The 15452-nt window shown below is 36.3% G+C and overlaps 1 protein-coding gene across 2 annotated transcripts in view; it reads left to right on the top strand.

Annotated features, from left to right (window-relative positions):
- PolD2 (DNA polymerase delta subunit 2) overlaps positions 1–15452 on the top strand; it is a 186682-nt gene that overhangs the window by 126116 nt on the left and 45114 nt on the right. For both annotated transcript variants that reach the window (XM_090404738.1, XM_090404730.1), the window contains exon 8: positions 8182–8309. In XM_090404738.1, the coding sequence (XP_090260864.1) occupies positions 8182–8309 (128 nt within the window). The remainder of the gene's footprint in view (positions 1–8181; positions 8310–15452) is intronic.

The raw sequence follows: 15452 nt of genomic DNA, 5'->3' as shown, positions 1-15452 counted from the left end.
AGTATAACATCGTCCACATAAAGTAAAGAGCTGACATTAACATCTCCAATTCTGATATCATGTATAATACCATTTTTCCTTCATAAAGTGATCTATATAGAATAATGAATAACAGAGGGGATAATGTACATCCTTGTCTCACACCGGATTTAACATTAAACCATCTTCCTGTACTTCCTTCAATTCTAACTGCTGACTTATAACTCAAATAAAGACTAAGTATTGCTTGATATAATGCCCCATTAACATCATATAACTGTAGCATATTCAATAGCTTCTCTCTTGGCACCTTGTCATATGCCTTTTCCAGATCGACAAAACTGAAATACAGATCTTTGTTATAATCCCCGATTTATCAACTATTTGTCATAAATGAAAATCTGATCCTGACAGTTTCTATTTGGCCTGAATCCAATTTGTTCTTCACCAAGCTTTTCTTCCACAATTCTTCTCAACTGTTTCTCAAGTATACTTGCATAGATCTTGCCAGGAACACTCAGTAGGAAAATACCTCTGTAATTCTCACATTCAGTTTTATTTCCCTTTTTATATATGGGTACTATTAGAGCTCTACTCCAATTATTGGGAATTCGTCCCTCTGTCCAGGCTTTCTGAACTATGCAGTGCAGCCACTGTAAGACTTTTATACCACCATACTTCCGCATTTTTGGTCGATTATCATCTACTCCTGCTGCCTTTCCACATTTCAAGCCTTTGATGGCTTTTTTCTACTTCAAGTATGGATATGTATTCCTGACTGTATGATTGTTAAGTGTTTTTTACCACTGTGCTATCACTGCTTGTTTCATTTAGCAATTTTTCGAAGTAATTACTCCATCCTTCAAGGATATCTTTTTCTCCCATTTTCATGTCACCTTTATCATCTCTAACTGCTTTTATAGCACTCTTTCTTCCATTTCTAAGCTTCTTCAACAACCTCCAGAATATCTTACCCCCTTCTTGATATTTATTTTCTATGTTCTTGACAAAGTCCTCCCATTACTTTTGTTTAGTTATCAATCAGGGTTTTCTTCAAAGCTTGCCACTGAATCTCCAAGGTTTGGTTCCTGTTCTCAAACTCTTTCATTTTTTCTTCAATCATGTTTTTGTATTTTGGTCTATAGTTCACATCTGAGAGCTGCTCAACTTTTATTTGCTTTAAAACTTTATTACATGTTATTCTTTTCAATATGAAATTCAATTTTATCCTGCTCAAGACTAAATAATGATCACTTCCAATTTCCAATCCTCTGTACACTCTAGTGTCCTGCACCAGGGAGAAAACATCACTATCAACAATAACGTAGTCAATGAGACTTTTCTTATTCCTTGCTTCTTCTCGCCTTGTGAATTTGTGCACATTTTTATGTTGGAACAATGTGTTAGTAATAACCAGTCCATGTCCTGAGCAGAAATCCAAGAGGTATTTGCCATTATTATTAGCTTTGCTCTTTTCTCCAAATTTTCCCAAAATATTTTTGTATGTCTGACAATCATTTCTTACTCTGCTATTTAGATCCCCAACAAGGACCAACTTTTCCTTTTTCATTGTTTCAATCGCTTTTTCTAAAGCATCAACTTGATATTAACTAGGTCTACCTACTCACTGATGAGACCTCAATGAAGGTTGAAATTGGTCTGGATAGTGACCTTCTCTCATAATGTAGAACAGTAATACAGCTCCTAGGAGCTAAGTTCACATTATGGGTAAATATCAAGAATAGTGATCAGAGCTTGCTCCACCTTTGACAGGAGTTGCCTCAGCTTGCACTACCTTAAGGGTCAGTTGCTGCAGTATCCAGGTATTTGCTTATGCTTGGATTCGCCGAACTTTATATAGTTTCTACTATATTCGGCATGAAACTCTTTGAGTTTCTTATTCGGCTACGAAACGATATCGGATGTAATATCCCTTAACTTAAATAAAACATTTAGTTTGTTCTCTGAATTATTTACATGTAAACACAAGGTAAAGGTAATGATTTATTATAATTCAAACTGCAATATTCAGACCATCTTCAGTGGCAAAAAACAGTTGATACAAGGTAGAATACAAACAGTGGATTTATTTGAAATAGAATGAGCTGCATAATGTTATATTTCCAGCAATGTTGTGTTCTTAGTGAGGAAAAGGTTAATTATAACAGTATAAAAAATAATAAATATTAAAAAAAATTTATAATGCATTATTATTATTACTATTATTACGTGCGACTCCAGGGAGTCCTTAGACTCATCGAGGGAGTCCCTAAACATCATGTCCACACAACTATTCGCCATTCTCACAGTATCTATCATACCTTGCCTTGAACTCATTCACTGTCATAGCACCCACAAGAGACTCTGGCAACTTATTCTACTCATTTACCACTCTAAAAGTAAAGAACCCAGCTCTAACACCCTTGTTAACCACACTATTGCCCAGCTTCCATAGATGTCCCCTAGTTTTCCCACCACCAGTCCTGATCCCAAAAATATCATTTGAATTAATCTTATAGAAACCCTTCAGCAATTTTAATGTCTCAATCATATCTCCCTTTTTCTGCCTATCAACCAATTTCTGCAACTTGCAAATCTTCAACCTGTTCTCATAAGGTTCATTCCATAGATCTGCTGTCATCTTGGTCATGTGCCTCTGGATCCTCTCCAACTCCTCCCCATCAAGAAGAAACCTAGGTGACCAAATCTGGGCACAGTAGTCGAGATGAGGTCTTATCAAGGCTCGGTACAGAGGAATGATAACTTGCTTGTCTCTGCTCGTCAAAGTATTTTTTAGCAACCAAGTGATTTGATGAGCTGATTTTGCCATTTTTGCAATGTGTCCCCCTAAACTTCATTTCCCTATCCATCAACACTCCCAAGTCCCTGACTTCATCAATCTCCTGGAGTACAGTTCTGCCAATGTGGTATACTGCTGCTAATCTTTTCACCCCAAAATGCATACCCTTACATTTTGTCACATTAAATTGACATCCATTCTCCTTAACCCAGAACTCCAATCTATCCAAATCATCCTGCAAGATTTTGACATCTTCTGCATTCACTATTGCCCTACCCAACTTTGCATCATCAGTGAACAAATGAACCGTTCCTCGTAGATCCTTCCCTATATAGTTAATGAACAAATTAAACAGCAGTGGGCCAAGAACAGAACCCTGCGGCACACCACTAGTCACAGGCCGTCTTTTGGATTCTACTCCTAAATAAACTACTCTCTGATATCTCTCCATCAACCACCCACCTATCCATCTCACCAACCCTATATCCATTCCCATATGTTGCAGTTTACGGATTAGAATTCCATGTGGTATCCTGTCAAAGTCCTTAGCCAGGTCCAGCAGTATTACTATAAACCCATTACCCTTATCCAGTTCAGCCGTCACTGTGCTATAAAACTTGAGCAAGTTACTGAGGCATTATCAACCCTTCACAAAGCCATGCTGTCCTCCTGTACAGCATCTCATTTTCATCGATCCATTCCTGTATTTTTCCCTTGACTACTTTCTCCAAGACCTTGACAACGACTCCTGATATGCTGATCGGTCGGTGATTTGCAACAGTAGTCTTGGATCCTCCTTTATGCAGTGGAACTATTTTCCCCTCTTTCCACACCTTTGGGACTAAATCAGACCCGATACTCACATTAAACAACATGGTCAAGGGCACTGATAATTCTTTAGCCGCTTCACGTAAGACCCGTGCCGGTATACCATCCAATCCCACAGATGTATTCACATTAAGGTTCTGTAATAGATTATTCATCTCCACTTCATTCATCACATTCCCATAAAAAATAATGGTTTCTTCATTCTTTTAATGTCATCTCCTGGATGATCCGCTTGCTAAGTGCTCACTCAGTAATTCCACTATATCGACTGATTGAGTGATCTCCTCCATCGGCATTCCTTAAAACCATTCTGCCGTGTACAGTTTTTTTTTTGCTTGCAGCATATTGAAAGATCTGTTTGGGATTATCTTTAGCTTGCATAGTTACTTTCCTTTCATAATCCGCTTTTGCTTTTCTCACCACACTCGTTACCCTTCTGGCCTGCGCTTTATACTGTTCGTGTGCCTGCAGGTTACCTTTCTCTTTAAATTCTCTGCACAGTTGTTTCTTTTTTTGCAGCTCAAGCTTAATGGTGTTATTCATCCATTTAACCCCTACTTGTTTTACTATCCGGACCCTAGGTATACAATCAGCCATAACCTCCTGTAAATGCTCCTTGACACTTCCCATGCTTTATCGACATCCAGCCCTTGCAGTTTTACATGCCATGGCATTGAACCAAGCATCTCCTAAGCTTGTCATACTTGCCAGCATGGTACTTCCACATATACCCTGTCTTAATCGAAAATTCCACACCTTTAGCCACCTCCCAGGTCAAGACCTTATGATCACTGTCCCAATTGGTGGTAACATGGTCATATTCATTACAGTCAAATTCTCAGATGCTATTATCAGGTCAAGCACTCTCAAAACCCTAGTATATTCCATTACATGCTGTCTCAGGTAGTTATCCCTTAATAACTGCATAAAATCCAATTCCTTCCTCCCATGTGTCCTTTCCTCCTTCCAATCAATGTTACCATAGTTGAAATCCCCCATAATAATTACCCTGCTTCCACTCATTTCATCAATTTGTTTACACATACTATCTCCACCATCTATTCCATCACCTGGTCTATAGCAGCACCCAACTATATATTTTGTTCTGCCAGTCTCAATCTCACACCAAATAGCCTCAAATGAGCTCTTTTCACTATCCTACAATACAACTTCGATTCTCCTTAGCTGCAGTTCATCAGCTATCATCAATAACACTCTTCCCCCATTTTATTCTCTCTGTCTCCCTCCTAAACACACTATAACCTACACATTCTATTCCACTAACTATACCCTCTTCCATCAGCCATGTTTCACTAATTCCAATAATCTGTGGTCAGGAAGAGCCAACCAAGGCCAAAAATTCTTCCTTCTTGTTCCTAATACTCCTGGCATTAGTATACATGAAATGCAGAGGTCCCCTTGTCTCACCCCTATCTTGACGCGTTATTCTAACTGTCTCATTCTGATTACTTGTCTTTAGTACTAGCTCGAGTACATTATATGCATTCTTACACTCAACTGTCTCACTGATGTCCGCATATCTCCCCCCCTCCTTGGTAGTTCTAGTTTCCCTGGTTCTGCACATCCCTTTTCACTTCATTCAGCAACACTTTTTCCAGTCTCTGCACAACAAATCCATTCAAATGCAGGCCATACATCTTGTATAAATCCTTTCGCCCATCAAACTCATTCCAAACATCCACAAATTCCACACCACACCGTCTGCATAACCTGCACATAGAGTCGTTTGCGATTATGGCCCTCATTCTAAACTTCTCTCTGTCATACTGCGGCAACAGACTCACCATCCTAACTCTGTCACTCTTTTCTTTCGCTACCTTTAACAATACTTTCAAGTCCTCTCTCATAAAAAATTTATCTTCTTTCAATTCATTCGTACCTGCCACAACTATCAATTCTTTCACCCTCTGTTTTTGCACTCTAATACTTTCACTTACATCCTTAAATTTTGCACCCGGTAAGTACGATCTAGTTAAACTCTTATCTATCACCTCTTAATAACGAGTCACCGTACAACACCGTACAACATTATTCTAATCAGGCTTTCCCATATTGATAATGATAGGCAGTCATTCTAATTCAAGTTCGGTGCTTCAGCAGCCTCCTTAAAATGTTCACTAAACCTTAACTAAATCTCTCAGTAGTAAAGAAAATACAAGAACATCAATCATATATTTACCACAGGAAATATGATAAATCTAGCTCATCACGGAGCAGACACAGACCACAACATTCTTTGATCTGAAAGACATCTTCTACACTGCTTTCAATACAAATTTGAATGTTTATTTAAGGAGAGTGCTGAAGCCTTGCTTCACCACCTGAACTTGAATCGGAATGACCCATCATTATCAAAAATAGGAAAGTCTCATTAGAATAATGCATCATTAATTTTTTTTAATACTGTTATTATTATTTTTACATGACAGCTCCAAGGAGTCCAAATACTTATTGAGAAAGGTCATCTGCTCTACAACTCTTCATCTCCACCACCATCCACCAACTACAGTGAACCACAACTATCATCAGCACCATCTACATCAATGCTGTCTAGCCCACTACCACCCAGAGGGGTGGGGGCAAGGGGCCCGGGCACCCCCCAAAGAAAAGGGAAAAAACACTAGAAAATTTTCCAAAAATCTTTTCCTAATTAAAATTCTTTATTTTTATTTATGTTGTGTGCTACTCATGAATTAGCGATCACTGCAGATGCTCAGTTATAGGTCGTATGCGATGTGTAGTGTGTATTCGCAGAACATCTACTCAACCTCTCCCCCCCCCCCCCCCCCCAAAAGGTTAAATCCTGAGCGCTCGGCTCCCTCCAAGATTAAATCCTGAGTGTGCCACTGCTACCACCAGTAGTATTTTCACAGACAATCACAAACACCCATTACCGCAGAAGGATTTTAACTCTCAGACTTTTGGCTGGAGAGCTGATACACTAAGCACTTGGCCAACCAGACCTTTTCCTCAGTTAACGTTACTGGAAATATAACATCACATGGCTTATCCTATTTCAGATAAATCCATTGTTTGCATTCTAATCTTATGAACCATTTTTTGCCACTGAAGATGGTCAGTAATTTTCAGACTGAAATATATGACCTTATAATAAATTATTATCTTTACCTTGTGTTTGCAGGTAAATAATTCAAAGAACTATGGCACAAGTTTCTCTATAAGAAAGAATTTATTTTGTTTCTTTGTTGTTTATACTATGAAGCACTACCATAAATAATTACCAACACTTTGCCTTTCATTACAGGAATTAGATAAAATATCTGTGATTTAAGTCAAGTATAGACATAAAAATGTTTGTTAGAAACCAGTGTTTCTGATAGGGCCAAGGCATATGGAACGTGCTTTATTTTTGCCATTTATTTATTTGTATTCCCCCCCCCCCCTTTTCTTCTCCATCTTCATGGGTGGGAGTAGTTAAGTCCTCCTAATGAGGGATTAAGTATATATTTCATGACTAGATTCGTATGTGTTCATGGGACCACTTAGCCTGTTGTGAGGGATGAAAAAGCATCTACCTCCATAAGAGACTGGCTAACTCACCTTTAGTCGAAAGAGACCAGATAAAGGTTCCTGAAGACATGGACAGGAAGTGAATCCAGGGTCTTTCCAACCAAAGGGCTTAGTCTATACCGACTGAGCTACAGAGGCTCTGCTTTTGCCCATTTGTCTTAGTATACGCTACTTCACTTAAAAAATGTAATTCTGCTTTAAGGGTATATGGCTTTGGGGTGTATTTTAAGGTTTATTATCTGTTTGAATTCTGATTTGGTTAGCATAAGTCAGCCAAGTGGATGGCATCTGCAGCTTTCAGTCTACTGATTATATGTTTGAATCTCTTTGTATATGGATGCTTGTGACTATTATTATAACATGCTTGCTTGTTATAACAGACACTGACATGAAGCTTTGACCAAATCACTCTGTTGTTTAGGCATGGTGTTGTTCTAAAGGAAATTTATATAAGACTATTCCTTTGGCTATATGAGTTTGCTTTATTAAGAATTGACTTCAGATGATTTTTATCAAGTAGTGTGAAATTATCATCTTTTAATGGGAGATCTAATATTATTATTTTTAGTTATGGCCAAAGCAACTTAGACTTTGAAGACAGTGTGTCATGTCTACTCATTGTGTGTTCTTCAATCAGGGTATCTGTTTTACATGGTGAAAAAAAAAAGAAAAAAAAAAGCTTTCATGAGGAAAACTATTTTGTCCATTTGTGGAGGCTTTGAAGTGGCTTGAAAAAATGATCTCTTGAACAGGGATCTCAGATTATATTAACCCATCCACAATACCTAATATAGGATTACTACTTTTTATGATGGAATTGCTAAAAGCTTAAGGTAGAAATTTGATGTTGCTAAAAGTTAAGAACACTTTCAGATGTGTTGAAGTTAAGTACTCATGTTCATTTTATATATTGCCACAGATCAGAATTTTGTTTAAGTTCACTAATACATTAAATATAATTAATCTAATGTCTTAAATATACAGTCATGTTATTAATTTTCATGTTGACATTTTTGACTTAGATTCCTTGGAACTTCTGGTCAGAATATCAGTAGCCTTCAATGTTACAGTGCACTAGAAAATCCTCTGAAATGTCTTGAAAAAACATTAGAGTGGAGACATATAGCCCCAACTGCTCCTGACACTCTTGGTAAGTTCACATGATTAAAAGTAATTCTTACATTAAAGAACATTGTGCATTGGTTGGCTGAGTGGATAGCATACCCGTTCTCCAACCAGCACGTTTGTGGGTTCAAATCTTATATGGCATGAATGCTTTGTTAGTTGTCTTTAGGTGATAGAAGATTTTTGTTGTCTCTCATGTGAGACTATGAATCTGCTTATTGGAAGCCTTAGTCCTCTGCTAATCTTGTAATAATAATGTACTATATAGGTTTGCAGCTTTTTTTTTTTGTGGGAAGAGATGAGATGGGATTCTTCCCATTTCATCCCACCTTCCCTTTCATGTTAGGCTCAATGGGCCATCACAGCCAAATAATTTGGCATCTTAGAAACCTGCATTTGCAAAATAAACTCATAAAGAGTTGTAAAACTAGAAGAAGAAGAAGAATTTTTCTTTCTTATCAGATAATCTGATACAGTATTAACTGCCCTATCATAAGCAGCATGGCTGTAAATTGCATGTTCTTCTGGCCAGTTTGCATGTTTTTGCAGAAGGAAAATCTTGTCACCTCTGAATGAGACATCCAACTCACCATCAACTGAAAATGCCTAATAAAAGTTCTTTGCATCCTGGATGGGATTTCAACCCAGGTTTTTCCAACTAAAGGTATCACTATACTAATTGAGCTACAGAGGCTCTGTGGGATTCTTATAAACTATTCTTTTGAAAAGTACTCTCCTGAAAATACCATAGAAATGATCAGTTACATAAAAGTACTCTAGTTAAGATGGATCCCTCAGTTTTAACAGTGGAAAAGAAAATTAGTAAAATACTCAGTATCTGGGTGGAGTTGAATTTGGTGATTTGATGTCCATAATTACTCCAGAAAAATCCAAGACTGATAAAAAAATGATATCACAACACTGGAATCCAAATGGATTTACCAAAACTAAAATGAAAGCATTCCTACAGTGTAATTGTTGAGGATTTCACCAAAACATCAGTGATATTAATGCTTGTGAAGATCCTACATTAGTATATGTTACCATCATCCATAAGGACAAGATAGGGGGATTGACATGCCCATGGTGTAGTTATCATCCTTATCAGAAATCATACCTCATTCACCAAGTTCCATTTAGCACTAACATAGAAATATATGCTATCTGCCTCTCCTTGTGACTTATTATATATCCCAGGATAACCTTAATGACCTCATGCTGCAGTTGCCACTTATATAACATCAGAGGAAAGGTTGTAGAGCCTATGCTTAATAACAATAATTTCTCCCTCTTAAATAAAGGAAGCAACACTTTCCATGTGTCTACTGAAAAATTCACCGCTGTACTTAATTCATTTACCTTCTCTCTTTCCATTGTTTAAGTGAGAAATTGATATCATTTTATTTATAAGAGTGATATTTTTTTTCATGATATATCAACTCTTTTAAATGGGCAACCATGAACTCCATCATGAATATCATGATGGAAAATAGGGCAAGCTGAGTGATTTACTTTTCATTCTTAGCAGAACTTGCTTCTGTGACACTCAGCTTATCTCCTGACATCACCATTCATACACAAAACTAATCTCCTATAAGCTATACAATTTTTTATGTATTGAAATATATAATTTTATATATATAGAAAATTTTGTACATACCTTGTTTAGATGCTAGGATGACATCATTCTCCATACTTCTGTTGTTAGGTTGTTAAAAAAAAGGGGGGGGGACATGGGGGGAGTGTTTGACGCAAGGCGGGAAGAATCATTTTTTGAAACCCGAGTTTTTTTAAATAATATATATATACAAATATATATATATATATATATATATATTATTGTACTTAAGGGCGCTTTTTTGGGGAAGGGTTTTATGGGAAAACTGGGTTGGAGGTGTGCTTTAACTCTTCCCCCCAACGGGAAGAATAATTTTTTTTTAAACTTATTCTTTCCGCCTTGTGTCAAATACTCCTCCCCCTTTTTTTTTTTTAATGACCTTATCAATTTTAATATCTTCTAACAGCAGAAGTATGGAGAATGATGTCATCCTAGCATCTAAACAAGGTATGTACAAAAATTTTCTTCCTAAATTATTCTGCTATGTTTTCCTTTAAAATACACTTATAATGTCCTAAAAATTTCTTGAGGAAAAAAGCCAATGTATTTAAAATAAGGGACACTCCTTAACAAAAACAGGCTATAATAGCCATAAAAATAATAGTTTTTTTAGGAGTAACATGCGAATTTTCACAAAAATAAATACCTATATTTATATTGTTAATATTGTTAATTTACAGCTTGGTAGAACTGACCATAGAAGACATAATTCCATACATATAAATTAGGACTAGCAATACTGTTTTGTTATTTTGTACATCAGAAATGTCCTGCTCAAGCTTGTCAAAGTGAAAAGTGGAGACTGGCTCCATCTTTCTACTTTGCTTCCCAAAAGGTTCAGCATTCTCAAAATTTAGGGGTAAAAGAGTGTGCCACCTACTCCTTTTTGAAGAATGGAAACACAAAAACTTTGTAAAAAGTTTTTTGGCTTGGCTGTAAAGGAAATTATTATTATTACATAACACCTCCAGGGAGTCCAATGACTCATCGAGGGAGGGCACCTACTCTACAACTCTGCGTCTCACCAACCACAACCACTTCCATCATCTACACCCCATGCCATCTGCTGTCTACCACCACCACCACTAGTATTTTTATTTTCACAGATAATCACCAACATCCATGCCATGGCAGGATTCGAACCCACAGCCTTTTGGTTGTAGAGCAGATATGCTAACCACTCAGCCAATCGGGCCAGCCTAATTATATTAGATAAGCATAATTATATTAGATTTATATTAGACTATATTATGATTATATTAGATTATATAAGCCTAATTATATTAGACAAGCAATTATATTCTTGGTTTAATCACTCAAGTGTAAACACACAAAATTTATGCTTGAAGTATCTTCATAACTAGTCTACTTGTGTATAGAGGCTCAGTATCGAAAAATGCACTGCACACTTTCTTTTGGATGCATATATTGCTACGCATTATGTAAAAGGTTGCTGCTGAGACCAGTTTGGATGACCTTTATTGGGTGAAAAAGTGAATGTGTTCATCATCAGCCTACATAGTATAATAGTGCAAGAGAGCTTGATGTATTAAGATAGTGAAAAGACAGATGGATTGTAGGAGAGATGGAGATCTGGCCTCAGCTCCTTTATATCATTGTGTGGCCCATAGGCTATGTGATGCCATAAAGGCTGTCTTATTTTCTTTCTTCTGGTCTTATGCAGTTGAACAACCAGAAGACTAGTGTTTGTCTTTGCTGACTGGAATTGTTCTCCAGTTATCCCTGCAATTGACTATAAGACCAGAGTGTGTTAAAATGATGGAATAATGTAAGAAACCTCTCATAATAAAGATAGACCAAATACTTTCCCTGAATGAATACTTCCTGGTCAAAAATTTGGTATCTCCTAAAATGCTTCTTTCTAAATATAAAATTGACTTTGAACAATAAAATTTCTACACCCTCTGTCCAAAAAGAAACCAAACTTTTCGAAAATAGAGGAAACTAGTAGCGCCACCTGTTGTTTTCGAAAGCGACAACCTTCATTAGTGTTGTTTCAACTGTTTATGACATTTGTTTCATTAGAAGCTGAGTTATAGTGCCAAAAGTGACAGTGTGTTTTTACAAACGGTCGGAAAATGAGTTTCAGACAGAGAGCTGCGATTGACTTTTGTGTTAAACTTGGTAAATGTTTTACCTAAGCACATCAAATATTTCAAAAAGCATGTGGTGATGAATGCTTATCCCGTACTCAAGTTTATGAGTGGTTTAAGGGATTTCAAAGTGGTCATGAGACACTTGAGGATGATGAAAAGCCGGGCTATCCAAAAACTAGACTGAGCGAAGTTAACATCCAAAAAGTGCATGATTTCATCAAAGAAAACCTGAAATCGTCCATGTGATTGATTGAAGATGAATTGGGGATTTCCAAAATCAACTGTGCACAATATTTTGACCGAGAGTTTGGGCCTTCATAAATTGAACTCGCGATTTGTTCCCCATAAGTTGACCGACAACCAAAAAATGTATCAAATTGGACACTGCAAGGACCTCGTTAAAAACGTTCATAAGGACTGAAATGTCCGTGAAACGATCGTCACTGGTGACGAAACATGGTGTTCTGAGTATGAGCCCGAAACAAAGTGCCAGAGTGCTGAGTGGAGACCACCAGAAGAGGGGCACCCGAAAAAAAGTTGCTTGGAGAAGTCAAAAGTAAAGATTTGTTTCTACGATTCCGAGGGATTGTAGAAATAAAAACATTATCCACAAAGAATTCATTACTCCTGGCCAAACGGTGAGTGATGAGTTTTATCTTGAAGTTTTGAAGTGATTGATAGCGAGAATTCGTCGTGTACGGCATGAATATTGTGATGCAGGCAGCTGGTCACTTTTTCACAATAATGCACCATCTCATCGTTCGAACATTGTGAGACAATTTTCGAGTGGAAACCAAGTTTGAGTGTTGGATTACTCGCCGTATTCACCTGATTTAGCACCCTGTGACTTCTTTCTCTTTCCCCCGATTTCATTTGCCAATAAAAGGAAAGCAATACGACACCATTGAAAACGTTCACGTGGCAGTAACCACGACCCTCAACGGTATCCCAAAAACCAGTATAAAAAAACTTATTTAACAAATTAATTTCCATATTTAATTTACCATCTTCACTAAAAATTGGGAAATGTTTTACTTGTGCTATAGGTTCTCCATTCATGACAGTTGATATTTTCAAAGTTTTTGCCTATTTTCGTTGTTTTGTAATTGCTGATTTTCATACCAAATTTATTACAACAGTTATTCAATGTAGTCAGAGAATCTTGCTGACTTGTACTGGATTTATTTAAAAGTATAAAAGTATAACATCATCTGAATAAAGTAAAGAGCTGAGATTAATATCTCCAATTTTGATATCAGGTTTAACACCACTTTCCTTCATAATGTGATCCATATAGATAATGAATAATAGAGGGGATAACATTACATCCTTGTCTGACACCAGATTCAACATCGAACCATCTTCCTGTACTTACTTCAATTCTAACTGCTGACTTACAACTCAAATAAAGACTACGTATTGATTGATATAATGCCCCTTTGACCTCATATAACTGGAGTGTTTTGAATAGATTTTCTCTTGGCACCTTGTCATATTCCTCTTGTAAGTCTACGAAACTTAAATACAGATCTTTGTTATAATCCCCGATTTATCAACTATTTGTCATAAATGAAAATCTGATCCTGACAGTTTCTATTTGGCCTGAATCCAATTTGTTCTTCACCAAGCTTCCCTTCCACAATCCTTCTCAACTGTTTCTCAAGTATACTTGCATAGATCTTACCAGGAACACTCAATAGGGAAATACCTCTGTAATTCTCACATTCAGTTTTATTTCCCTTTTGTATATTGGTACTATGAGAGCACTTCTCCAATCAGCTGGAATTCGTTCCTCTATCCAGGCCTTCTGAATTATGCAATGCAGCCTCTGTAAGACTTTTATACCTTCATACTTGAGCATTTCTGGTTCAACATCTACTCTCACTGCCTTTCCACATTTCAGGCTTTTGATGGCTTTTTCTACTTCAAGTATGGATACTTATTCCTGATTGCATGCCTGTTGAGTGTTTTTTACCACTGTATTGTCAATGCTTGTTTCATTTAACAATTTTTCAAAGCAGTTACTCCATACATCAAGGATCAACTAGTAAACATGAGTAAAATATAATAATGATATTAAATATTCATCATTTTATAATCGAATAAGTGAAATATAAAAATTTTTACTTTTAATTTTGACTATTGGACAAGTTGAAAAGGAAATTTCATTATTCATTGAAATTTGAAACTTAATTTACTAGTTTTGCACACTTACAAAGAACTGGTGGCTTCATCAAAGGCTTAAACATAAAAAAAATATATATATATATAATTAGATAACAGAGTTGTTCATCCAAAATGCTGAAAAACTGTAAGTTATGTAGCATACGTTAGTACCATAAAGTAAAAAAAAAAAAAAATAGTAGAGTTATTCAGCATCCATTAGCTGTCTGTAGTTAATGACTGAAAGTTGATGTGATAAAAATATTTAATAAGCGATTTCCATGCATCAATTAATACTATTCCTTGGTTTTTATTCAGTGATCCACATGAATTGATGACATTAACGAATTCCTTTAGAAATCTGGAATAAAAATTTTCTTATAAGGCATGGTTGAAATGTTCCACTCAGGCATGGTTAGTATCAGAAGTATGGTTATCCAGACCAGATCTTTCTTTTCTTTTATTTTTGATATCTGCAGCATGTTCCTTCTTTTTATGGCTTGTCTGTCATGTGTAGGATAAAAACAAGAGCATGGAATTCTATATAACCACTCGCATTTATAGAAGGGTGTGCTATTGTTAGGAGAACTCAGAACGCTTGAAACAGTTTGAATTGGTTAAAATCATTCTGATCATTGAAAAAAAGATGCTTTTTTTAATGGACAGGCTGTCAATATATGGAATTTGGTCGAGCTGTATACTGAACATTCTGGTTATTGAGAGAGGTAGGGTTCAATAATATTTGAACAAAATGGAACAAAAATATTTGAGAGAATCTGGAGTTTGGTCTTTAGTTGGTCCTCATTTTGTGTAATAGAAACTGTTCAATTCTTTAGGGCAGGGATTCTCAATCTATGGAACGCGTACCACTGGTGGTACGTGAGCCACTGCTGGGTGGTACAAAAGCAGAGTATAAAAGGGTAAATGAACATTTTTTTTTACTCGCAACATGAGTTGAGAATTAAAAATGTATGCACAAATATTTAACAGTTCTACTTAAAATATTTCATGCAACTAAATGAAAGCAATTAGATTTTACATTATCATTAAAAACTTTTGTATAATAATATACAAAAATAATACGTAAGTTCAATTTGAATTTAATAAGTATTAATGAAATGACAATGATGGAAAGTAACTTGAATATATTTGATTGGACAACAATGGGAAACAGTTTGTCCGTTGTCGTTTGTTTAGCCGCGAGCCGCAGTTACAGTTAAGAAAGTAGTGGTGTTAGATTATTGTCTTTGAATGTGAGATTTTATTTGTG

The sequence above is a fragment of the Typopeltis vanoorti genome, chromosome 2, assembly GCF_054136105.1.
Source record: "Typopeltis vanoorti isolate ZY-2024b chromosome 2, IOZ_Tvanoo_1.0, whole genome shotgun sequence".
In the NCBI taxonomy this organism is placed as follows: Eukaryota; Metazoa; Arthropoda; class Arachnida; order Uropygi; family Thelyphonidae; genus Typopeltis; species Typopeltis vanoorti.
Note: the sequence above shows the minus strand (reverse complement) of the source record. Positions and strands in the feature narration are given on the sequence as shown.